Source organism: Gigantopelta aegis, chromosome 10 (assembly GCF_016097555.1).
Source record: "Gigantopelta aegis isolate Gae_Host chromosome 10, Gae_host_genome, whole genome shotgun sequence".
Taxonomy (NCBI): Eukaryota; Metazoa; Mollusca; class Gastropoda; order Neomphalida; family Peltospiridae; genus Gigantopelta; species Gigantopelta aegis.
This window is the reverse complement of record NC_054708.1, coordinates 85,122,823-85,149,407: the sequence shown is the minus strand read 5'-3', so window position 1 is coordinate 85,149,407 and position 26,585 is coordinate 85,122,823. Positions and strand designations below refer to the sequence as shown.

At 37.5% G+C, this 26,585-nt stretch overlaps 3 protein-coding genes across 5 annotated transcripts in view; 1 reads left to right on the top strand and 2 right to left on the bottom strand.

Moving 5' to 3' along the window:
- Positions 1 to 7,826, bottom strand: part of LOC121382568 (tetraspanin-1-like) — a 15,761-nt gene extending 7,935 nt beyond the window's left edge. For 2 of the 3 annotated variants that reach the window (XM_041512041.1, XM_041512044.1), the window contains exons 1-4: positions 7,713 to 7,826; positions 4,533 to 4,769; positions 1,594 to 1,668; positions 102 to 212 (exon numbers count right to left, since the gene is read on the bottom strand). In XM_041512041.1, coding sequence (XP_041367975.1) covers positions 102 to 212; positions 1,594 to 1,668; positions 4,533 to 4,769; positions 7,713 to 7,742 — 453 coding nt within the window. In that variant the 5' untranslated portion in view covers positions 7,743 to 7,826. The remainder of the gene's footprint in view (positions 1 to 101; positions 213 to 1,593; positions 1,669 to 4,532; positions 4,770 to 7,712) is intronic. The other variant, XM_041512042.1, reaches the window with a different exon arrangement.
- Positions 7,827 to 8,041: 215 nt separating this feature from the next.
- LOC121384524 lies at positions 8,042 to 19,229 on the top strand. The gene is made up of 7 exons (XM_041514952.1): positions 8,042 to 8,162; positions 10,947 to 11,183; positions 12,008 to 12,082; positions 12,622 to 12,732; positions 13,829 to 14,062; positions 14,743 to 14,826; positions 17,014 to 19,229. Exons 1-7 carry the CDS (start codon positions 8,109 to 8,111, stop codon positions 17,155 to 17,157), a joined length of 939 nt encoding a protein of 312 aa, XP_041370886.1. The 5' UTR covers positions 8,042 to 8,108; the 3' UTR covers positions 17,158 to 19,229.
- Positions 19,230 to 22,942: 3,713 nt separating this feature from the next.
- LOC121382968 (golgin subfamily A member 6-like protein 2) overlaps positions 22,943 to 26,585 on the bottom strand; it is a 48,775-nt gene continuing 45,132 nt past the window's right edge. Inside the window, exon 13 of the mRNA XM_041512664.1 lies at positions 22,943 to 26,104. Coding sequence (XP_041368598.1) covers position 26,104 — 1 coding nt within the window. The 3' untranslated portion in view covers positions 22,943 to 26,103. The remainder of the gene's footprint in view (positions 26,105 to 26,585) is intronic.

Here is a 26,585-nt window from a genome sequence, read left to right as displayed (position 1 = left end):
GTACATACCACTAGAGAACAGATGACTGTGTGTACATACCACTAGAGAACAGATGAATGTGTGTACATACCACTAGAAAACAGATGACCGTGTGTACATACCACAACTTGTCCTACGTCCCAGGCTGTCGATATGGAGTATGACCGCGAGTACGGACCCATGTACCTGCCAGTGAAGGAAGTGTTCATATACTCCAGCGCATAATCTCGGAACTGGCCAACAGAGCAACAAAAATGGATGTAAATTATCTCGTAATGTGAAGAAAACCAATCCCTCTTCCACCCCACCTCCAACCCTTTTCCAAAGAAACGATAAAATAAACATAAAATAAAAGATATAGTTTTCTATAAAATGAGAAGAGTATGTAAATATATGTAATAGAAGACCTACAGAGCACAATACTATATATAATGTATAACGAATAATGTATCCGGGAATGTATACTTTATAACGTATCTCAGAATGTATACTGAATAACGCATCTCATAAATGTATACTGAATAACGTATCTCAGAAATGTATACTGAATAACGTATCTCAGAATGTATACTGAATAACGTATCTCAGAATGTATACTGGATAACGTATCTCAGAAAGTATACTGGATAACGTATCTCAGAATGTATACTAAATAACGTATCTCAGAAAGTATACTGGATAACGTATCTCAGAATGTATGCTGAATAACGTATCTCAGAATGTATGCTGAATAACGTATCTCAGAATGTATACTGAATAACGTATCTCAGAATGTATACTAAATAACGTATCTCAGAATACATACTTTATAACGTATCTCAGAATGTATAGTGAATAACTTATCTCATAAATGTATACTGAATAACGTATATCAGAAAGTATACTGAATAACGTATCTCAGAAAGTATACTGAATGACGTATCTCAGAATGTATACTGAATAACGTATCTCAGAAAGTATACTGGATAACGTATCTCAGAACTTCAATATTTGTATTCTAAATGACACTTATTAGAATTGCGTACTGAATAACGTATCTTCAAATTGTATATTGAAGACAATATCTCAGAGTAATTGTATATTGAAGACTTAGCTAATTGCATACTGAAAACAATATAACAGAATAATTGTATACTGAGGACAATATAGCAGACTGTATACTGAAGACAATATAGCAAACTAATTGTATACTGAAGACAATATATCATACTAATTGTATACTGAAAACAATATATCAGACTGTATACTGAAGACAATATATCAGACTAATTGTATACTGAAAACAATATATCAGACTGTATACTGAAGACAATATATCAGACTAATTGTATACTGAAGACAATATATCAGACTAATTGTATACTGAAGACAATATATCAGACTGTATACTGAAGACAATATAGCAGACTAATTGTATATTGAAGACAATATATCAGACTAATTGTATACTGAAAACAATATATCAGACTAATTGTATACTGAAGACAATATCTCAGACTAATTGTATACTGAAGACAATATATCAGACTAATTGTATACTGATCAACTGATTTATGAAGTGTTTTATATATTGTATAGATGATGTGTGTTCGAAGTGTATACTGAATAACGCACCATAATATTGTACCTCACTACAAGAGCAACTGCAACAGCGTAATGCACTGTAGTGAGTATCATCCCCACAATCAACTGAAAATACAAAAGAGAGAAATATTTATCAATTACTGACCGTCACTGAGGGCAATATCATGGCCTCGGTCAATATCAATTTCTTCGGTCCATAAAACATGATATTGCCCGAAATATGGTCAATAATTGTTTTACAAAAATAATGTTATTCATATGACTCGTACATTCCTGCTTTGTTTATCAGAATTGAAATGCGCCAATGCTTATAATTTCCCACAATGCGTTAAAACTGATGGAATTTAGTTGTATGACAAGCAAAGGAATGCGGAAATAAACAGTTGAAACATTACCAAGACAAAAATCAAATTCGAGACATTATAACCAGCAAGAGTGTCAAAATCATATTAATAGCAAAATAAAACACAAAATGTGATAAATCTAAACACACATTAATTTTATACTAAACAGTTACCGATTACCTCCAAATGCATTTTTTATTTGTATCATAAAATCCTAAGTGTGCTGATTCCAACTTTGACGATTACTGACCTTGTCTTTGTCGTATTTACGGAATGAAGTTTTGTCACAAGTTTGTGGTTGTTTACATTAGAATTAACAGTTGACGTTGCGTTACGTTACCTATTCATTAATTGGATAGAATTCTGTTTCATCTTTATTTTCATTGGTTAAATCTCCCAGAGCAATATCACTTTTGATCGGGCCGGTGGGACCGTCTGAGAGCGATATCACTATGTATTACCCCAGCAGGCACTCATAACGGAAAAAATTAAAATCATAATTTCTCATGCATTGGTTTAATATACACTACTATTGGACGATTTGACGCCAACAAACCAATCACCTTGTCGGTACTAAATATGACGTCATCACGATTTGGTAAAACACACACAATGACGTCACGTAGTTTAAAGCGTTGGCGTTTACGTCTTTGTGGTTTCAATGAATGAATGAATGAATGAATGTTAAAACGACACACCAGCACGTTTCTGGTTTCAGTGTTAAACTTGTAATAAAATGGTAGTTTAATGCGATTCATTATAGATTTTTTTATTTTTTTGAGAATATATAGAAGTTTGGGTTTTGGAAATTATCTGTGAACAGTGAATACAATACAAAGTTAAACCAATACCCAGAACAGTAAAGTAGTTTACGTCGTTTCTATATACATGGACGTGTAGCCGATGTAGGCTATATCGAAAATAATGGCTTAAAAAAAAAAAAAATACAATAACAAACTCGGTACCAGTTATTATCAAATTTATGTCCCTCGTGAAATAATTTCCACTTGTCACGAGCGGGACATAAATTTGATAATAACTGGTAACTCGTTTATTATCCTATATTTACGGAAAGTCATGTGACTTGTTTTTGACCAATAAGAATACAGATATATTTTTATTATGTAATAATATGATATATATATATCTTATTTTTGCGAGCCTCTGGCGAGCATAATACATTGGGGGGGGGGGGGGGGCACACACTTTTATATTTACACACTTTTACATTATTATAAAGCAAATATAATGCAAAATATCTGAAAAGTGGGGGTCCTTGTCGACAACCCCCCTCCCCCCCAGTGAATTTTACTACTTTACAAAATTTTATTTGTATTGCAAAACGGTCTGGGTCCAAATCAGTTTTGTCATTATAGATTAATGTTAGATTTGTATATAGATCTACCTAATTAATATCCCTATCCGATACGCCTGCCATGATATGCTAAATAGTGATTTAGGAGAAAATCTAAAAACTCAGTACGGTTATGTTCATTGTAAACTGAATCGTTTTTGTACGGAACTAACTTTATATTGGGTATTTCTCTGAAATCATGACACTGATCAACATATTTTTGGTGATGCCCGCAACCAATGGAACCAGCATTCGTGTTTGGCCTTGCGAAGAGTAAAAACATACCTATGTACCAGTATGTCATAGAAAAGGTTAAATCACAATCTAATTAAATCACTGGCAGGATTCTGCAAGTAAGGTTTTGATTGGTGGACATGAGCTCCAACTGGCTGTCTTTAGATCCACATGTAATAGTGGAGCTAATTTTAATTAGATTGGGTTAAATCACCAGATGCTTTTGCATGTACATAAGGATTGGACAACTTGGACAACTTGGATATGAAATATGTAGGCAATGCATTTTGCTGTGGTCACGACAAAAGAGTGTTTAACTTCGATACATTTTGACTACCGGTAACGCAAACAAACAAAAAAACCAAAAAAAAAAAACCACCCACCCACCACCAAACAAAAAAACACCACGCCTTCCAGTGGTGTGGCCTGAATGCATTTATAAACTTTCAATAAAGTTTTAAAATGTAACTAAACGCTCTTTAATGTTTTACTATATAGTTTGCATTTCTTTTTATATAAAATAGCAACACATTTTATCACAATCAAATATTATTTATAATGTCCAGAAGCTATTAAAATAATTTTTCCAGTATCTACATTTCAAAATTTTCGCGGGAGAGCATGCCCCCAGACATCCCTAACAAATTCGGGCCACTTCTTCATAGCCCTCAAGATCGCTAGTCCGCCGCACCAATGTCACAATCTTTCCGGCGGCCTGATATATATATATATATATATATATATATATATATATATATATATATATATATATATTGTTGCTAATAATTCTTTTGATATAATCTATCGATTGAGCTACATTACATAGGCGTTGGAATGTATCAGCAACTGGTTGGTTAATTATATACAAGTACGTGCCGGAACCTATTTTGGATATAGGCACGTTAATAAGGTATCCGTAACCGTGTGAACAAGTGAACTGCCCCCCCCCCCCCCCCCCCCCCCCGCTGTTATAATGTTTGTCTCGAATCACCGTTATTTGACTTGTAGAGTATACCAAAAGAATACTTCTATCTCACCGTTGGTAGATGCGATTTGGCGTCTTTGGCGCTGGTGGATGCCCAGCACCCTATGACACTTACGAACAGGAGGGCCACCCCAGACGTCGTGGTCAAATAGCCGGAGATCTCGATGAAGGAAGGCGATTGGGTAACTCTCGTGGCCGTCACATCTTCCGAAATACGGAGCAAGATGAAGATATCATGGCTGAATACCCCTATCCACAACCCAACACTAACAGACACTGCTCCACAAACCTACAAAATAGATCATATACACATATGTCTACGTCAGTACTCGCCATGCAGGCAGGCACGAACGTACAACCAGGGGCAGATTCAGACGGGAGCCCAACGGTCAAAGACCTTTAAATTCTATTTTCAAAAACAACGGGTTTTTGGCCCCCTTCTATTAAAACATCCTGGATCCGCACCTGCGTACTATCATAGCCCCAGTACTCTGTCGTTCAAAAACTAGACGGACATTTGGACGGTTATAACTTATAATTGCTCTCTCCGTCAGAGATAACTTTGTAATAAAAACAGGGAATGTCTGCATACCACTGGTTAGGCTAACAGTCCCGCGCCAATACCATACGTACCCTATGTTTGACGGAAATACCTTTACAACGATCAAATTATAGTTCGCTGATAACAAATAGTTTACATATTAATTTCTAACACCCCCCCCCCCCCCACACACACAGAGAGAGAGAGAGAGAGAGAGAGAGAGAGAGAGAGAGAGAGAGAGAGAGAGAGAGAGAGAGAGAGAGACTGCAGGAAGAAACCCGTCAGCACCTACGTATTTAACAGAAACATTGTAGAGAGCGATTATAACCGTCCAAACGTCCGTCTGGTTCTCGAACGGCAGCGTATTCGGGCTAGTACTACCACTAACTCAGGAAAACAATTAAAGCTATTTTCCTTACTATACACAGAAATGGTAAAAGATTATTTATGTAATAATACTAAATATAATTGGATTACAGCAGTTAAAAACTATTTTATAGACAACTTAGGTATGAGTGATGTTTGGACATCGCAGTCGTTTTTGCCACTAAACTGGCTCTCACAAGAAATAAAATGCATACAAGAGGCTCAGTGTTTACAAAGCTGAAGTAACAACATATCGCTGTCCTCGAGAGGCAATACATATATTAAACTCTTCAAATAACAATCTAATTTTTAAAATAGTTTAATGCTCTACCTCAAAAGTTATGGATTACTATTATAAAGTTTAGAACGTCAAACCACTACTTTAATACCGGTTTTAGTCCAGAGGATATGTGAATGAATCGTGCACTTTTTGATAAAAACATGAAACTTGACACACACATACTACACATGATAGAAATTACTTTTAAGATTGGAGGCATTCTCAATACGATCAGTATTGGCAATGGCGGCCATGGCAATTTCCCAATATAAAAAGTATGGACTAAATAACCCTAACTATTATTTTATTGTCATTTTATGTTTAACTATTTTCATGAAGGAACCTCTAGAATTAAAAAACATAATTAGATGACCTCTGGATGTCATTTCAGGTTAATAACTTAAGTGAAACAATTGACATAATATCTTAACGAGGCTTTATCAAAGTTGTTAATGGTGGCTTCCCACAAAATTGTTGGGTTTTTTTGTTTGTTTGTTTTTTATTTGTGGTGGGTTTGTTGCTTTTTTTGGAGGGGGGATGGGTTTTTTGTGTTGTTTTTTGGTGGGGTGTTTTGTTTTTGTTTTGGGGTTTTTAAATGTGAAGATTATACTTTCAACTACATAAAAACATAGAATAAAATAATTATTTTACTAGTAAATTTTTTTAATTTTATTAGAAATCTGTAGAGGTTGTGTAACAGATTGAGTACATTTTTTGCACGCTATGTCTACCAATAGTTCTGTATTCATTATAACTGAAAAACTGGCTGACTTGAAGCAGAATTTTCTGCTTTCTGTTTATTTTACCATGGGTTCTTAGAGAAGCCACAGTTTATACTGAGTGCCAGCACATTACAATTTTGATATGTTCGAGTTAATCGTAATTATTCTAAGATTATACATGGGATCGATTACCCGATAATTCGAAGTTAATTGGTTGGTGTTTGTTTTGGGGGTTTTGGGGTTTTTTTTTAAGTAATTTAAAATTAGTTCCATATGGTGCATGCAACTACGATTATTCACTTTTATGATTTCTAGTTTGCATTTATAACAAAGCCCACAACACTTGCAGATTGTTCAGGTATTGTGCTTGTATGCATATGCAGTGTCCGTTGCAGCTTGTTAATAGCATCTATTTCACCTACCACTCAACACTCCTACTTTCGCACAAAGCACGTTTCATTGGACTAGTTTATCCTTTGTTGTTCGAATATTTTCTATTCTCTACCTTTTAGTCTGAACATGACTTTTCTAGCTCATTTTATGCTATCCTCAGCTGTTCGTTGGCCATATATATATGGATGTTAGTACCGTACATCTTTTAGACTATCTGCTGCTGGACATTTTGAGTGAGAGAAAGAAAGGTCAGCCATGCACTGCATTTGGAATTATCCAAAGTTAGTGTAAAAGTAAATTGTATTGTGCACATCCACATCCACATCCACAAACGTTCGTATCGGACCCTGATGGCGAGTGTGTGTTATGTTCTCATCTGAATTGTTTTTAACGTTTTGTATGATCTGTAGCTTGTAGAAATATGCAGCTGTGCACATGGTGACACATACTTCACATTAGCAGCATCTGAACATAGGGTGTGTCCTAATTAAAAATTGTGCTACGTAGTATTTGAACAGCCCCTAGACCAATAAAATAAACTTTTTAAAAAAAAGAAGAAGAAGAAGAAGAAGAAGAAGAAGAAAGGTTGTAACTACAAACGTATTAGCATGCCGTTTGTCGTGTAGTCATGTATAGAAGGAAAGGAATGTTAGGCCTAAAATCGTATCTGCTATTTTACCTGCCGTGAAGTGTTTTAGTGCTGACTATTAATAATTAGGTGTACCATGTTTATTACCAAACCAACCATATCACGATTTGATCTACATTATTTTATGTCACAGTAACAAAACAAAATAATAAAATGTTTTTACCATGGAAGATCGTTTGGAAGACGCACATAGTAGACACGAACATGATCTATGATCTAAATTTAGCCCTCATTCTTGGATTAAATAATGTTACAGTTTGATAAATGAATCTTTTACTTACCAATAACGCCATACTAACTAACCGTAACATGATTTATGAAGCAGATGCATATATTTCATTACAACCTTGATTAAGACCCAACTGATTTTTGTTGTTTAATAATCCATGATTCAGTCGCTATATTCCACGACACGACAATCGGCGAATACATTTATCTATTATAGAAAAGAAAAACTAAAATGTTTACTGAAACATTTATAATATGTTTGTTATGAATTATTTTAATTATTATTGTTTTTTAAATGTTTATTTTTGTCTTTCTTTATTTCTATTTTTTCTTCTTCTGTGTCATGCTGTATTCTGGGAAACAAAACAACTAAATTACCGGCCATTTGTCGTGTCGTGAAATATAATGGCAGAAATATAGACAGAAAAAGAGTCGTTGAGTGTTCAACAATGTGTACAGTAGCACCATCATGCGTGTTAATTGTAATTAGTTTAGTCTGCATGGTAAGTGAAATGCTCATTTGTAGGTATCCAAAATATCACATTATTTATTGTTTTTGAATCTATGATGTAAATTTATAAGTTGCTTTTGATTCGCCAGAGTCAGGGCTTGCAAAGTGCTATTACGTCGACTTTAGTTTGTAGGATACAAATGAGATCTGGAAATAACTGCCTTTCACATAACTGAAATAAAATGGCCTAAATATATTTTAAATAGTAGTAAAGAAAATATTTTTGTTTGTTTTGTGTAATTTCCACAACTTTTCACCAATTGTTTTGGTTACTAAGCTTAAGGTCAATATGACAGGACATTGTGGCACAATCATTTTGGTGTCGTACTGGGTAATACTAAATCTAACTGCAATTATGTTATGATTGACTGATGGTGAAATTTTAATTAGTTTAAACTTGCGAGTAAATATATTTTTTCTCTACATTTATAGAAACAAAAACATACCAACGTCTAAACCACGTTGTCTACTTATTAGATCTAATATGGAACAGACAAGAATTTTAAAAGGGGTAAAGATAATCCAAAGGACATCACCCCATACTGTTTTGCATTCGCATGACGTCACTATATATCGCTATAATAGTAATAACCGCGTCTAAGCAGCTTCCGATATTAAAAAAAAATCCAAAAAAAAAAAAAATCCAATGTTTATATTATGAATTATTTATTTATTATGATTATGATTGCATCTGACTTTTGAAATTCATGTTGTTTTTTTAAAAAAGAATAAGAAGAAAATTAAATTCACAATAGTATACTGTTATATAATTTTTTTTTTTAATTATTATTATTATTATTATTAATTTATTTTTAAAGAAGATAAAAGTACCACGCAGGCCCGTAGGAACGACATCTAGAGTGGGAAGAGGTGCACAATATTTAGTGAAGGGGGCATAAGCCAGATTTGTACCATTATTTATATAGAGTAGATACTAGAACAAATAATGTACATTTTTGTCCACGTGTGGGGCACATATATACATACGTACGTACGTACATACGTACATGTAAAATATATAAAAACCACGCTGCTGCTACAAAGTGGGGGGGGGGGGTAAATGCCCCCTTCCCCCCCCACCCGCTTCCTACGCCAGTGAAGAGTCATATTTAAGATAGCCATGCATATAAAAATTTTGTGCATTATGACAAACATTTCATTCAAATCAAATCAAATCAAAATCAAATTCAATCAGATAAGTTTATTCATAAATACATGAACAGTATAAATGAGTTGTGCCACGTACTATTGTGGTCCATTAATACATGAACAAACAAAATAACATGACAATGATAAAAATCGCAATTTGTTAAAACATAGGATTATATACTATTCAAAATCAATCAAAGGAGCACACATGTTGTATTGATATGTAGATAAATTCTGATATCAGTCACGACTATTTAATTTATCTTTTATAAAAGGACTTTTTATAAGTCTTTGAGGAATACTAGTACATATATTAAATTAATTTTGATCAGTGATAAACAGTGAAGCAAATTATATATAGAACATGTAATAAAATGTCGGAACTGACGCAACGCGTTTCAAAATAGTCCATTATTACGACGTTTTTGACATTACATAAATTGGAAGCAAAACCATGCGCAACGTCACAATGAAGCATTTTAACATGAATTAAGAAATAATAAGATCTCCATTTTCTCACATCTTCCACACATTGTGGAGTGCATCAATGTGGAATTCTCATAATTGGTGTCGATGTTTATATAATAAAATAGATCTTAATATGTGAACGCAGTTAAAAGTCAAGAAAATAAAATTGCATTTTTATACCAAATATTTTCTAAAATGTTATTTTCCACAAACAGAAATAACGGTAAGTGACCCAAAACAAACACTAGACTATAATTGATATTGGTATAGCAAAACTACTTTACTTCTATGTTTTGTAGATATTTTGTTCCTTGTGTCTTGTTATTGTGACATAGGATTGTTCACTGTTCTATTGTGTAGATCTTTGGCTCTTTGTATTTTTATTGCGAAATGGGAGGGTCCATGGTCTCATTTTGTAGATCTTTGGCTCTTTGTATATTCTTATTGCGGCATGGGAGGGTCCACGGTCTCATTTTGTAGATCTTTGGCTCTTTGTATATTCTTATTGCGGCATGGGAGGGTCCACGGTCTCATTTTGTAGATCTTTGGCTCTTTGTATATTCTTATTGCGACATGGGAAGGTCCACGGTCTCATTTTGTAGATCTTTGAATTTTTTTTTTTTGATGCTTGCGATATGACTTTACTATTCTATTTCGAATATCTATATTGCGCTTGCAACCTTGGAGGTTTCACTGTTCTATTTTGAATAGCTTTGGCGCCTTGTGTATTGCGCTTGCGACCTGGGAGGATTCACTGTCGTATTTTATAAATGTTTGAGCCATGTGTATTGCGCTTACAACCCGGAAGGGTTCACTGTTCTATTTGAAGATCTTTGGCGTCATGTGTATTGCGTTTGCGACATAGAAAAGTTCATTGTTCTATCTTTATTGCGACTGCTACCTGGGAGGGTTCACTGTTCTAATTTAGATCTTTGGAGCCGTGTATTGCGCTTGCGAACTGGGAGGGTTCACTGTCGTATTTTGTAAATCTTTGAGCCATGTGTATTGCGCTTGCTACATGGGAGGGTTCACTGTTCTATATTTAGATATGTGGAGCCGTGTATTGCGCTTGCGACCTGGGAGAGTTCAGTTCTATTTTTAAATATTTGGCGCCATGTGTATTGCGCTTGCGACCTGGGTTCTCTGTTGTGTTTTGTAGATCTTTGGCGCCATGTGTATTGCGCTTACGACCTGGGTACAGATGGACAACTTGGACATCTTCTACATGTTTCGCATCTCGAACGACCCCGCCGACATGGACGTGCTGGACACGCCGTCCTACGTGGAGTTCACCGGCTATCTCATGGCGGTGTGCGGTATCGTCATGGTGACCGTCGCCGTCATCGGCTTTGCTGGGGCGTCCTGTCTTAAAGAAGGGAAGTCCGTCTACATCACGGTGAGAAATCGTCTTGTTAGTCAAGGGTAGGCAATCACAACTGTGATGTCAATGCAATGCCCACAATACAAAGATTTGCGAAATAAGTACATAAAAATGTATTATCACAGGCGGCCAAGTGTTTTTCTATTTATACAATTGTTAACTACAAGTAACAAAAAAGAACTTAAAGAAAATATCTAGTACAAGCAAACAAAATTAGAGATCAGCTAAGGACAACTTTTTTTTTTTTCTTCTTCTTCTTTTTTTTTATTATTATTATTATTATTATTATTATTATTTTAGTATCCCTAATTACTTGTAAGAAAACCATACCCATCATTTTTGTGCACATATGTGTTACGTTCTTGACATGTAGGCCCTACTGTGTGTATTACGTTGGGCATAAACACAAAACAAACATGCACGCACGGGTGTGTGCGCGCGAACACGCACACACACAAAATACCCCCACCCCTCGACCACCACCACCTAAAACAACCCAAAATAAAAGCCAAACAAACCACTAACAACTAACCCACTGTCCTGGACAGACAGCCCAGATAGCTGAGAATTGGATATAAGCACGAAAATAAGTTGAAATGAATCATGTGGACATTTGACACCCTCCCTCCCCCTACCGGTTCCTGTGGGCCTGGTACAACTAGTGTACACATTGTCAACATACACACTTATTAAAGCTGCAGTTGGGCTTGTATTTTGATTAAACAAAATATATTAAATTATTGACAAGAGATATTGCATCTTGAATATTTAAAACAAAAACTGGTTTTGCTCCTCTGGAATTAGTAGTGAGTATTTGCTTCGTCTTGTTCTATTTCCAGTACCTTGTCGGGATGATAGTCGCTTTTCTGTTACAACTTTCTGCTGTCCTGCTCGTTTCGAAATACAACACTCTGGTACATATTTCAGTGTGCAACTTTCAAGTGTCCTATTCAGTATGTTACGTCATGATACACACACACGCACACACACATCACACACATACGCACACACACCATTCTGAGCTACATCATTTACTGTGTACAGTACACATTTCATGTGTGTTTCTTTATATCCAGTTCTGACATACACCAATTTGATGCACTTTTCACGTATGTTATTCAGCATACAATTCTGGGGCCAATTTCACCAAACATTGTAAGTTTACGTCTGCGACTAACAGTTTACACGTGTTTGGCATCTATTTCACGCAGATCATTACATCATTAAGGAAGATAGAGGATTTTAAGAAAAAAAGAAAATAAACTATCTGTATTTCAAACTATATTTGTTGTATATTAATAGTAACAAGAACTGGTTTGGTCGCAACTTTACGTTTACGTGTAAAACTAGCCTTACGATCATGTTTTGTAAAATTGGTCTTTGAGGTACAGTAATTAGGGCATGTCTTTCAAGTGTACTATTTAATGTACACATATTGTGTTTTGTCTTTTAGTTTGTGGATCACGGGGAGAAGTTTATAAATGCGGCTCTAGCTCACAAATATGTGGGACCGTATAACAGATCAGTTAAAATATCGACAGCCTGGGATGCAACTCAAGCTTTGGTATGTACATACTGTCATACACCTAGAAGTTTTCTTCGTGTAGGGCCGTACCTAAACAAACCTGGGGCCGGGAAACAGGGGGCAGAGGGTAGTGGAAAATGAATCAAGCCACAGTAATATACACAGAGTAAAAAAAAAAAAACCCTGATATTTTAATATAATGTATATACTTTTATTTTTTTATTTTATTTTCCATGCCATTAATTCGGTAAAGAGATGTTCAAAATTATCCTGAAATGTTCACAAGATTTTGGCAATTTTAATAGACACAAAAATTAATGTCATTCAAACTGAATAATTGTAAATATAGTTTGAAAATTCTAAATTAAAATGTGTTTCTTTTGTTGGTCAGTATACCGTATAGTCTTATTCAGCTAAAACACAAGAAGACTTTCAAGCTAAAATGAACACTTTGTTTTTCTTGTTATGGCCCTGTAGTGGGTACACACTCGGGCTCATTTCACAATAAATTATCTCTCAAATTGCTAGCTGAGATTATATATGTATACTATTTTTCTCAGTGATTTTTTTTTGTTTAACGACACCACTAGAGTACATTGATTTATTAATCATCGGCCATTGGATGTCAAAAATTTTGTAATTCTGATATAAAGTCGTAGAGAGGAAACCCGCTTTATTTTCCCATTAGTAGCCAGGGATCTTTTATATGTGGTACTGTGTCCTGGCATGTTTGAACCTTAATTAGATATAAGTATGAAAATAAGTATAAACGAAATGAAATATATATAATGGCAACATTCATTCATTTTAACTTTATTTCATGCTTATATCCAATTGAGGTTCAAGCATGCTTTCTTGGCCATACATCTCAGTTATCTGGACTATCTGTCCAGTTCATTGGGCAGTGGTTAATAAGAGATAAGTCAGTGTAGTGGCCTTACACCTATCCACCAAGTCGATAAAACTTGATCTGGCTGGAAGCCTGTACCGGGGTGTGAACTCAGTTCCTACCAGTCTTAATAACATCCAATGGCTGAACCACAACACCAGCAAGGCCAGTTCCTTCAAAGAAAGTTGTTAATCACTTTTATTCATTGAATGGTCTAATTTAAATGTCCTATTTCTCTGTTGTTAGTTTGGTTGCTGTGGCATGAGGGGACAAGTGGTGTTTCAAACACAGACTGCGTGGAACAGGACCTGGGTGGACGTTGACAACAACAACAAGGTTGTCAAGGCAACCATCCCTGTCACATGCTGCTCCCTAAAGCCTGACATACATGATGTTATGCAGATGACCACACCCGAGGAGTTTGCCCTGCAACTCCGTGATAACACTTGCCCTGTTAGCAGAAAACAAAGCAATACGGAGGTGAGTGCACTTACTCATTCAGAGCAAGGGCGGATCCATGGAAGGGGACTAGTGGGATCTGTCCTCCTCCCACCTCCCTTTTCCTGAACGTTTCGTTTACAATTTTCATTTCTAGAATGCCAAACCTTTATTGAAGTGCCTTTTTCAGGAATTCTTCCATTGTCTTTTTCTACTTGGTCCTCCCCCTAAAATATCTCCCTGGTCTGCCCTTGTAGAGGGGCAGACATGTTCACCTTCTATAGACACAATTCTTTTCCTCTCTCACTCCCTTCTTGCTCCCATCTGTAACTCTCTCCTTGCTCCCTCTCCCTCCTTGCTCCCTCTCCCTCCTTGCTCCCTCTCCCTCCTTGCTCCCTCTTCCTCCATGCTCCCCTCTCCTGGTCTTCCTTCTCCCTACCTCCCTTTCCTCTACTTCCTCTATCTCTCTACATCCCTCCTTGCTCCCCTTTACCTCTCTCTCTCTCTCTCTCTCTCTCTCTCTCTCTCTCTCTCTCTCTCTCTCTCTCTCTCTCTCTCTATTTCTTCTTCCCTCTCCCTTTCTCTCCACAAGATCTGTCTACCCAGAAACATGTGATTTGTTAGACTTAACAAATGTATGACATGAGCTTCAATGTATTTGCCGATGTTTTAAGAATTCGTCCTACGGGTTCATTGTTCTGCTCCTGTTATTTTATTTTCAGGGTTGTTTCGTCCAGATGCAAGTGGTATTCGAGTTGTTTCGCAAACTCTTCCTGGCATTTAGTGTATTCAATTTAACTGTGCAGGTTAGTGCAGAATCAAAGAACATCTCAGTAGTGATCAGATATGTTAACTAGGAGCAGTTCTACAAATAATCCCATGTTGGTGTTGTGGCTGTCGGTTTGTGTGTGTCTGTGTGTGTGTGTAGGAGCAGTTCTACAAATAATCCCATGTTGGTGTTGTGGCTGTCGGTTTGTGTGTGTCTGTGTGTGTGTGTAGGAGCAGTTCTACAAATAATCCCATGTTGGTGTTGTGGCTGGCTGCCTGTGTGTGTGAAGGAGCAGTTCTACAAATAATCCCATGTTGGTGTTGTGGCTGGCTGCCTATGTGTGTGTAGGAGCAGTTCTACAAATAATCCCATGTTGGTGTTGTGGCTGTCTGTGTGTGTGTAGGAGAAGTTCTACAAATAATCCCATGTTGTTGTGGCTGTCGGTTTGTGTGTGTCTGTGTGTGTGTGTAGGAGAAGTTCTACAAATAATCCCATGTTGGTGTTGTGGCTGTCGGTTTGTGTGTGTCTGTGTGTGTGTGTAGGAGCAGTTCTACAAATAATCCCATGTTGGTGTTGTGGCTGGCTGCCTGTGTGTGTGAAGGAGCAGTTCTACAAATAATCCCATGTTGGTGTTGTGGCTGGCTGCCTATGTGTGTGTAGGAGCAGTTCTACAAATAATCCCATGTTGGTGTTGTGGCTGTCTGTGTGTGTGTAGGAGAAGTTCTACAAATAATCCCATGTTGTTGTGGCTGGCTGTCTGTGTGTGTGTGTGTAGGAGCAGTTCTACAAATAATCCCATGTTGGTGTTGTGGCTGGCTGTCTGTCTGTGTGTGTAATAGCAGTTCTACAAATAATCCCATGTTCGTGTTGTGGGTGTCTGTCTGTGTGTGTGTGTAGGAGCAGTTCTACAAAAACATTCCATGTTGTTGTTGTTGTGGGTGTATTTCTGTGTGTATAGGAGCAGTTCTACAAATAATTCCATGTTGTTTGGGTGTCTGTCTGTGTGTGCATGTGTGCGTGTGTAGGTGTAGTTCTACAAATAAGTCCATGTTGTTGTGGGTGTCTGTCTGTGTGTGTGGGTGTGTGTGTAGGAGCAGTTCTACAAATAATCCCATGCTGGTGTTGTGGCTGTCTGTGTGTGTAGGAGCAGTTCTACAAATAATCCCATGTTGTTGTTGTTGTGGCTGTCTGTCTGTGTGTGTGTGTGTGTGTGTGTGTGTGTGTGTGTGTGTGTGTGTAGGAGCAGTTCTACAAATAATCCCATGCTGGTGTTGTGGCTGTCTGTCTGTAGGTAGGAGCAGTTCTACAAATAATCCCATGTTGTTGTTGTTGTGGCTGTCTGTCTGTGTGTGTGTGTGTGTGTGTGTGTGTGTGTGTGTGTGTAGGAGCAGTTCTACAAATAATCCCATGTTGGTGTTGTGGCTGTCTGTCTGTGTGTGTGTGTAGGAGCAGTTCTACAAATAATCCCATGTTGGTGTTGTGGCTGTTGGTCTGTGTGCGTGTGTAGAAGCAGTTCTACAAATAATCCCATGTTGGTGTTGTAGGTGTCTGTCTGTGTGTGTGTGTGTAGGAGCAGTTCTACAAATAATCCCATGTTGGTGTTGTGGCTGTCTGTCTGTGTGTGTGTGTAGGAGCAGTTCTACAAATAATCCCATGTTGGTGTTGTGGCTGTTGGTCTGTGTGCGTGTGTAGAAGCAGTTCTACAAATAATCCCATGTTGGTGTTGTAGGTGTCTGTCTGTGTGTGTGTGTGTAGGATCAGTTCTACAAATAATCCCATGTTGGTGTTGTGGCTGTCGGTCAGTGTGTGTGTGTGTGTAGGAGCAGTTCTATAAATAATCCCATGTTGGTGTTGTGGCTGGCTGCCTGTGTGTGTGTAGGAGCAGTTCTATAAATAATCCCATGTTGGTGTTGTGGCTGGCTGCCTGTGTGTGTGTAGGAGCAGTTCTACAAATAATCCCATGTTGGTGTTGTGGCTGTCTGTGTGTGTGTAGGAGCAGTTCTATAAATAATCCCATGTTGGTGTTGTGGCTGGCTGCCTGTGTGTGTGTAGGAGCAGTTCTACAAATAATCCCAAGTTGTTGTTGTGGCTGGCTGTCTGTGTGAGGATTACCTATCACAAGACTGGTTTAAGAATGCCTAACTGTTTCTGCTGGATTAATGTAAGAATGCAAGAGAACTATGTACTTTTAAATGAAAATAGTTTTTTTTTCTCCTTTTCTCAGGCAAGTGGAATCCTTTCCGGCATTTGTATTTTGGTGAAGATGAACAAGCGGAAGGATGATGAACCTTTGTCGAACTGCAAGGAAACGAATAGCTTTGTAATCACACATGACAGGGACAGAAGCTACTTTAATGAAATAGTTTAGTGTGTATGTGCTTACAGCTAGTCATGCCTCCACTGGCTTACATCTCTCTCACATAAACACACACACTGAAACACACACACACACACACACACACACACACACACACATCGAAACACACACACACACACAGCAGTTACTTCAGTGCAATCATTTAATGTAGCTAACTGGCTTACATCTCTCTTCTCACTCAAACACACACCTCACGAACACACACAACACAAACACAACACACATACACATGTACACACACACACAGCACAATATAGCACACGTTTAGTGACAATGCAGCTGGAGGGCTGTGGACACTCAGAGCTGTTCGACAATCACCTCGTGGGTGTGGGGTGAGGGTGGCACCAGAATTAACCACATGCGGACACTGGGAGCCGTTCGACAATCACCTCGTGGGTGTGGGGTGAGGGTGGCACCAGAATTAACCACATGCGGACACTCGGAGCCGTTCGACAATCACCTCGTGGGTGTGGGGTGAGGGTGGCACCAGAATTAACCACATGCGGACACTGGGAGCCGTTCGACAATCACCTCGTGGGTGTGGGGTGAGGGTGGCACCAGAATTAACCACATGCGGACACTCGGAGCCGTTCGACAATCACCTCGTGGGTGTGGGGTGAGGGTGGCACCAGAATTAACCACATGCGGACACTGGGAGCCGTTCGACAATCACCTCGTGGGTGTGGGGTGAGGGTGGCACCAGAATTAACCACATGCGGACACTCGGAGCCGTTCGACAATCACCTCGTGGGTGTGGGGTGAGGGTGGCACCAGAATTAACCACATGCGGACACTCGGAGCCGTTCGACAATCACCTCGTGGGTGTGGGGTGAGGGTGGCACCAGAATTAACCACATGCGGACACTGGGAGCCGTTCGACAATCACCTCGTGGGTGTGGGGTGAGGGTGGCACCAGAATTAACCACATGCGGACACTGGGAGCCGTTCGACAATCACCTCGTGGGTGTGGGGTGAGGGTGGCACCAGAATTAACCACATGCGGACACTCGGAGCCGTTCGACAATCACCTCGTGGGTGTGGGGTGAGGGTGGCACCAGAATTAACCACATGCGGACACTCGGAGCCGTTCGACAATCACCTCGTGGGTGTGGGGTGAGGGTGGCACCAGAATTAACCACATGCGGACACTGGGAGCCGTTCGACAATCACCTCGTGGGTGGGGTGAGGGTGGCACCAGAATTAACCACATGCGGACACTGGGAGCCGTTCGACAATCACCTCGTGGGTGTGGGGTGAGGGTGGCACCAGAATTAACCACATGCGGACACTGGGAGCCGTTCGACAATCACCTCGTGGGTGTGGGGTGAGGGTGGCACCAGAATTAACCACATGCGGACACTGGGAGCCGTTCGACAATCACCTCGTGGGTGTGGGGTGAGGGTGGCACCAGAATTAACCACATGCGGACACTGGGAGCCGTTCGAAAATCACCTCGTGGGTGTGGGGTGAGGGTGGCACCAGAATTAACCACATGCGGACACTCGGAGCCGTTCGACAATCACCTCATGGGTGTGGGGTGAGGGTGGCACCAGAATTAACCACATGCGTAGGGAGGATATTGTAACCACTCCTTTATGTCTGGTGGGTCTGCCTCATAGTTAATTGATGGTTTAAACAAAATAGTATTCGTGTAGTTAGGCAGACAACATAAAAACAACAGGATTGTGCATTTTGTGATAGAATTGTGCCACTTCGCTTGTACATACTACTTGGGTAAATGAAGATTTGTTTTATATAGCGCCCCCCTCCCATGGTTGACCAACTATATTACCATGCATATTTAGGAGGTTTTGACTATATATTCAATAGTATTTGTCCTAAATCATGTTCAAAGTCTGGAGCTCACCAGTTAGACATGTCTGTTTCACCTCTGCCACTGCAGTGTTCAAGAGTGTGCGGGGCAGGAGGTATCAGGAGTCAAAACCACCTCCTGCTCCAAGCAAATCTTCTTTCAATATAGTTCCTAGTGTAGCATAACCCGAAATCCCCCCCCCCCAAAAAACAACAAAAAAACAACAACAACAAAACAAAACTGAAAACATTGCTGATCACAATACAGATCACCCTGCACAATTTCCTGCACACGTGCCTGGAACCTTTCTCATGCTCAACTTGGAAGTCCTGCATTTTGTTGTTTTTGTCAGTGAAATGGAGTTTTCTATTGTGATGTATGCAGCCATTGGGACTGATTGGATGCGACAGCCTGGACCACCAGGGTGGATTCTATTCCACCATAATTCCTTGCCTCCACGTCATTTTGCGGCTGATTTTGGTTGATTTGTTTGGGAACATATATGACAGCCATTCTGCAGAATGCCACGGTTGTGGCAACACTGGGAAATTGACTGCCTCACTCCGAGATGAAATATGAAGCTGGATCAGCTGCTGCTATTCTTTTTAAGATTTTACTTCATTTTATATTGATACCATCTCGTACCATCTAGGGCTGGGCCTGACCGAATATTAAAAACTGGCAATTGGCTAAATTGCAGCATAAATGCAGGATATAGGTGCGTGTATGTCACTATCTGTGGACACATGTATATAACTATGGAACCGGGGCAGTCTGATCCTGGAAGGTGACCTGAGATTATCCACTTCTGTCAACCTAAGAAGGCCTGTCATAGAAAAGATACATTAAATGTATCACAATACGATTCAGAAGCTTAACCACTTTTTCAATCATTACAGAACTGTACCTAGGAGGGGCAAGGGAGGGGGAGAGTCAGTTGTACACCTAGAAATATATGAAATAGTTGTTTGTTGTTTATCTTTCAAGGGTCTTTCATGATTGTCTATTACTGTGTCCCTATTGTTTTTGTACTGCCACCCAACCTAATTTAGACTTGGTACTGCCCTGCATTATTTATATTTATGCCCCCTTCATTCAAGGTCTATATTCTGTCAGTGAGGCCTGATTAAAAACATGTCAAGTGTGAAATATATAAATATATACAGATCACACTTTGCACCTTATTGCATTGTGTATTAATCGTATATGCCTTATTAAGTATGTAATCAAATAAATATGAGTTGTTAAAAAGGTCTATTTATAAATTGTTGTACACTTACGTGAAAACAAAAACTAAAGTAACTATGTAACACTGAGTGTACATGTAGTTATTTGGTCCTCTAAATTCTAGAAATCCATTTATATCAAACTATGCATAATGTGTTAGATATCACATATGTAACCGAAAGTCAAATTGTATACGTTTGCCAATTTTGTGCTACATTTAAAAAGTTATTATTATTAAAAATTTCATAAATCCAGTTAATCATAAATTCATATAATTATGTATTATCTTGGATCAATTTAGGCAATTTTGGTGGCAAAGGGTAGCGACAGTACGTTAATATCTTTAATATTGGCATTATGTCAAATAAGGTTTATCGCTAGATGGTACTGCAGACAACCTGTTCATTTGGCATTTTATCTGAAAATATTCAGGAACCCAAGTACTACATGTATATGTATGCAAAGTGGTACAATTCTATCACAAAGTGCACAAGCTTTGTTCTTATCCGCCCATGGGCGTCGATCGTTTGGGGGATATGGGGGACGCATCCCCTCACTTTTCAATGCCCGGGGACAATCTATATAAATGTCCCCCCCCCCCCCACACTTTTTGTTTAGCAAAAGCAACAAAACCACCACCACCACCAACAACAGCAACAACAAAAAACAAAAACAAAAACCAACCAACCAAACAAACAAAACCACATTTAATTACTGTATTAATTATTAATTTAACATGGCAAGTAGTCATCCCTTTTATCAGTTTTGTACGAACGTCATGGTTGACGTAATTCGACGCAAGAAATACACACAAACACGAACACGTCCCCTCCCACTTTTAAAGCCGGATTGACGTCCATGTATCCACCTCACTAATATACATACATCATCATGAATGTGTGTAATGTACATATATATATCGGCTCATATATCAGACGTGTGTACAGGGATGGGTTTTGGGGGTCGAAAACTCACTGCTGAAGTAAATATTTTCCTTTTTGTTTTTAATACATTTTCTATGGAATCTTGTCTCAACTAACCTGTAAACTTCATTCACTACCATCTAGACCCTGACCTACTAAAATCCATGCACATGTACCTGTATGTATGTACCTAATTATTTTTTCTTTCTGTGTGTACACTTTAGGACTGTAATAATTAATCTGGCTGACTGAACAATTTTGCGTTAATATTTTGAAAAAACAAAAAGCTGAACAACACCACTCCCTTCTGTTCAGCATATATACATGTACATGTATGTGTGTGTGTATGTATGTATGTATAAAAGACACATACACACAAAATACATGCCACACTGTGCAGGTTTAACTCTTATGAAAACAACTGTATACTTGTATATATGCATACCATAAAAATATTAATTTAAAATTCTTTAAAATGTCAACACTACTGGTACATGTGCATGTTTTTACGTTGTATGTAGTTCATAGTTGCGGTTTTCTGTTATGAAAAACTGCACCAGTAGAAGTTTAAACAAAAACATGTTTTTTTATTATTATTTTCGTGCTTATATCCAATATAAGGTTCAAGCATGCTGTCCTGGGCACAAATTTCTGGGCTGTCTGTCCAGGACAGTGGGTTAGTTTATTTAATATTTAAACCAAATTCACTTTATACATGTATACACATTTTATCAGGTTAACATAAAAGTTGTAAGCTTTATCTAGCCCCCAGATGCACTTTTATATTTGAAATATACTATTTCAAATGATGTTAAATATTGAAATAAACTTACTTTGTTTAAATGTAAATACTTGTCCTTGTTATTCCCGTTTGTGGTGGATCGATATAGACCTCTCATTGTCAAGTGTTCACCTGAGGTGCCATGGGTCATAGGATCGACCATCCTCACAGGAGTCGGGTTAATTCCTATCACAGCCATGACTGGTATATCGACAGTTGTGTCTACTGGTATGTACGGATGGAACTGGTTTCTGTTAGTGGAATAACATCGAAACTTCATCTACACATACAAAAAGAATCGACTTTGTTTTTTTTTAAATCATTGGTTCAACATTTATCTGCAATGCAATTTAACTTTAGGTTAGTGTTAACCCAGGTTTTGAAACAACTTTGGTACCCGATATTTGAAATTAAAAAACTGGCTGAACATGAGTCACTGTGAAATTGCCCAATAGTCACTTTCCTTTTTCTATGTGGACCAATTAATATACTACAATATATTATTGTTAACCCTTCCACCTGTCTAAAATAGTTGACACAAACCACACAAGTTTTTGTAATATACAGGTACTATAATATTCATGGTTTCAGAAGTTCACAATAATATTCTACAGATTACAACTAAACACTTGTTGAAAGTTGAATCAATTTATGCTGGAGAAAATATTTCATATTTTGTCTGGGAATCCGTTTGAAAGCAACATTTTGTAACATTCTTGCTGGGTTTGGTCTGTCAGTTTGTCTGGGAATCCGTTTGAAAGCAACATTTTGTAACATTCTTGCTGGGTTTGGTCTGTCAGTTTGTGTATTTTGTTTAATGACACCACCAGAGCAAATTACTTTATTAATCCTATTTAATTTCGAACATTTGGTAATTTTAAAAATGGGTTCTCGTATATAGTCTTAGAGGAAATCTGTTACATTTTTCTATTAGGTCAGGTGAGGTGAGGTGAGGTGAGGTGAGGTGACACAGTTTAAGAAAGTTACATCAATACAAGCTCACATACAAAAAAAACGACAAAAAAACAATGATGGTCTTGTAAAACATATTTTATTGAACAAATTTATTTTTTTCAAATAGTATACATTTGCATAATACCAATAAAATATTAAGAAAACAAAACCTTTACATGCAAATACTATTTTCAATACTGACTTGTTCAGCACAGGCCCGTAGGAACCATATCTGGAGTTGTGGGGATCACAAGCCATAGTTTTATCCTTATTTATATAGTCTGACAGAAACTTACAATTTTGTTCCCCCCCCCCCCCCCCCCCCCCCCCCCCCCCCCCCACCCACCCCCACGAAACACTATCTCAAACACATTGTATTCACTTATAATTATTACACAACACACCATCTCCACGAAACACTATCTCAAACACATTGTATTCACTTATAATTATTACACATCACACCATCTCCACGAAACACTATCTCAAATACATTGCATTCACTATAATTATTGCACATCACACCATCTCCAAGAAACACTATCTCAAACACATTGTATTCACTTATAATTATTGCACAACACACCATCTCCACGAAACACTATCTCAAACACACTGCATTCACTTATAATTATTGCACAACACACCATCTCCACGAAACACTATCTCAAACACATTGTATTCACTTATAATTATTACACATCACACAATCTCCAAGAAACACTAACTTATAATTATTGCACAACACACCATCTCCACGAAACACTATCTCAAACACATTGTATTCACTTATAATTATTACACATCACACAATCTCCAAGAAACACTATCTCAAACACACTGCATTCACTTATAATTATTGCACAACACACCATCTCCACGAAACACTATCTCAAACACATTGTATTCACTTATAATTATTGCACAACACACCATCTCCACGAAACACTATCTCAAACACATTGTATTCACTTATAATTATTACACATCACACAATCTCCAAGAAACACCATCTCAAACACACTGCATTCACTTATAATTATTGCACAACACACCATCTCCACGAAACACTATCTCAAACACACTGCATTCACTTATAATTATTGCACAACACACCATCTCCACGAAACACTATCTCAAACACATTGTATTCACTTATAATTATTACACAACACACCATCTCCACGAAACACTATCTCAAACACATTGTATTCACTTATAATTATTACACAACACACCATCTCCACGAAACACTATCTCAAACACATTGCATTCACTATAATTATTACACATCACACAATCTCCAAGAAACACTATCTCAAACACATTGCATTCACTATAATTATTGCACATCACACCATCTCCAAGAAACACTATCTCAAATACACTGTATTCACTTATAATTATTACACATCACACCATCTCCAAGAAACACTAACTTATAATTATTACACATCACACCATCTCCAAGAAACAGTATCTCAAACACACTGTATTCACTTATAATTATTACACATCACACCATCTCCAAGAAACACTAACTTATAATTATTACACATCACACCATCTCCAAGAAACAGTATCTCAAACACACTGTATTCACTTATAATTAATGTGTAGACATAAAGCCCTATATATAAACCAACTGTACACATTCTACAGGTAAATCATCTAAAATACAGTGTATAGGACTGAAAAACAAATATGTAACACAGTTAGCCGACAACTACAAAATAAGCAATGTGGTTGACAAAAAATAATACAGTAAAATGGACGTCTTCACATGATACATAAAGATATAAATTAATTACCAAGTTACAATTCACGACATGCCAGCTGGAATCATATAACAAATAAAAATGTAAATGGCAAAACAAATCTAAAAATACTGATGACCATATATAATATTTACAACAGACATATACATGTATATAGACGATATATTCAATTACAACAATGTACTAGACATTAAGTATTTTCAAAATAAACTCCAAATTTATTAATATATGCCATACCAAGAAATAACAGCAAAAATTTAAATAATAAAATAAAGTGTTGAACAAATTTTTGTTTACATTATTTTCATAAAGTCTGGAGTACTTAAACAATTTGATTACATACACGATTATCTTGACGCCACCATTGATGAAACTTAACCTGAATGATTTTGTGAAATTTCAGAAACTTTAAACAAAGACAGACATACAGTCTATTATAGACTACAGTAATCTAATGAAAAACGTATAAATATAGCGGGTAGAATTGGACAAGAGGACTACCACCTCACCCACCCACCCCTCCAGCCTGACAATGACAAAGAGACTTGACGAGTCTAAAAATGCCCCTGTTTCGTCCAGCTGAAGGAGACCCTACATCACTGTGCCTTGGCTCTTTCGTTACTGCCCGCACCCCTCCCCTACCTGTTATTCTTATTTAGCATCACTGTGCCTTGGCTCTTTCGTTACTGCCCGCACCCTTCCCCACCTGTTATTCTTATTTAGCATCACTGAGCCTTGGCTCTTTCATTACTGCCTGCACCCCTCCCCACCTGTTATTCTTATTTAGCATCACTGAGCCTTGGCTCTTTCGTTACTGCCCGCACCCCTCCCCCACCTGTTATTTTTATCTAGATACAGCCCTGGAACAGCTTCGCTCCAAACATGATGCTGATGATTATTCAAATTTCATTTCAATGAATTGGGGAAACATTCTAAATTTATTGCAGCAGAACAGAGATTTTAGCATAGGTATTTTGACAGGTAGATCATGTGATTTGTTTAAGTATTCTGATTGATATATTAATTTTTTAATTAATTTTTTTTCTGAGACTCGTTTCTTGAAACAGAATATTGCTCTATCTTCAGCCTGGTCATGGAACCAAAGTATCCAAGACTTTTGACGATACACCATTAAAAAAAGGTATTGGAAACAAGACCTCTGTAACTGCATAAATATATTGTAAGCTTAATGAACAATGCCAAACAAGCTACAACATATTCTATCTCAAAATATAGTATATATAAAATGTTGATAATAGAAAAAAACACAACTAAAAATCTAAAAATATTACAAATTAAAACATGATTAAGACATGTACTAAAAGATATTACTAAAATTAAGTCTCATAAAAAAAAACTAGCAAACCAAAGTTGCAGTGTATTCAAGGTTAGCTGTGAACAGATCTCCAGGTGGTCAGCAATCCACGTTCACACTTTCAGGCCTGAATAACAACGCAAGAATCTGTAAAATAAGAAGAAATCATTCTAAATATGAAAAACTTATTCTGTTTCATCATTCTGTAAAATAAGAAGAAATCATTCTAAATATGAAAAACTTATTCTGTTTCATCATTTTGTAAAATAAGAAGAAACCATTCTAAATATGAAAACCTTATTCTGTTTCTTCCTTCCATTTGTGTCAAAAGTGAACTCATGGACTAGTGTTCTACTCTGTAATGAATAATTTCAAATTTGTATTAAAACACACTGAATTAAGTCTGACCACCAGAACTGATTATGTCCACTTGTTATGAAAATTATACTGCCATTTCACTTTCTTTTCTTTTTCTAAATGTGATTAATTTTGGGGGACATACATGTAATGGGACAGAATAATTTGAGTAAATGAATAAAATTGCTTTCTTTTTTAAAATTTTCAGAACATTTTAAATGTTAGTTATAAACTGAATGTGAGTTGTAAGACTCAGTTATCTGTGAAACCT

Bases quoted from the DNA above. Each gene is read 5' to 3' on its own strand.
- LOC121384524 (XM_041514952.1), top strand. From the start codon at position 8,109: ATGTGTACAGTAGCACCATCATGCGTGTTAATTGTAATTAGTTTAGTC. The intron at 12,083-12,621 runs GTACATATTTCA...TTTGTCTTTTAG, and splicing joins TTTCGAAATACAACACTCTG to TTTGTGGATCACGGGGAGAA. The intron at 14,063-14,742 runs GTGAGTGCACTT...TTTTATTTTCAG, and splicing joins GAAAACAAAGCAATACGGAG to GGTTGTTTCGTCCAGATGCA.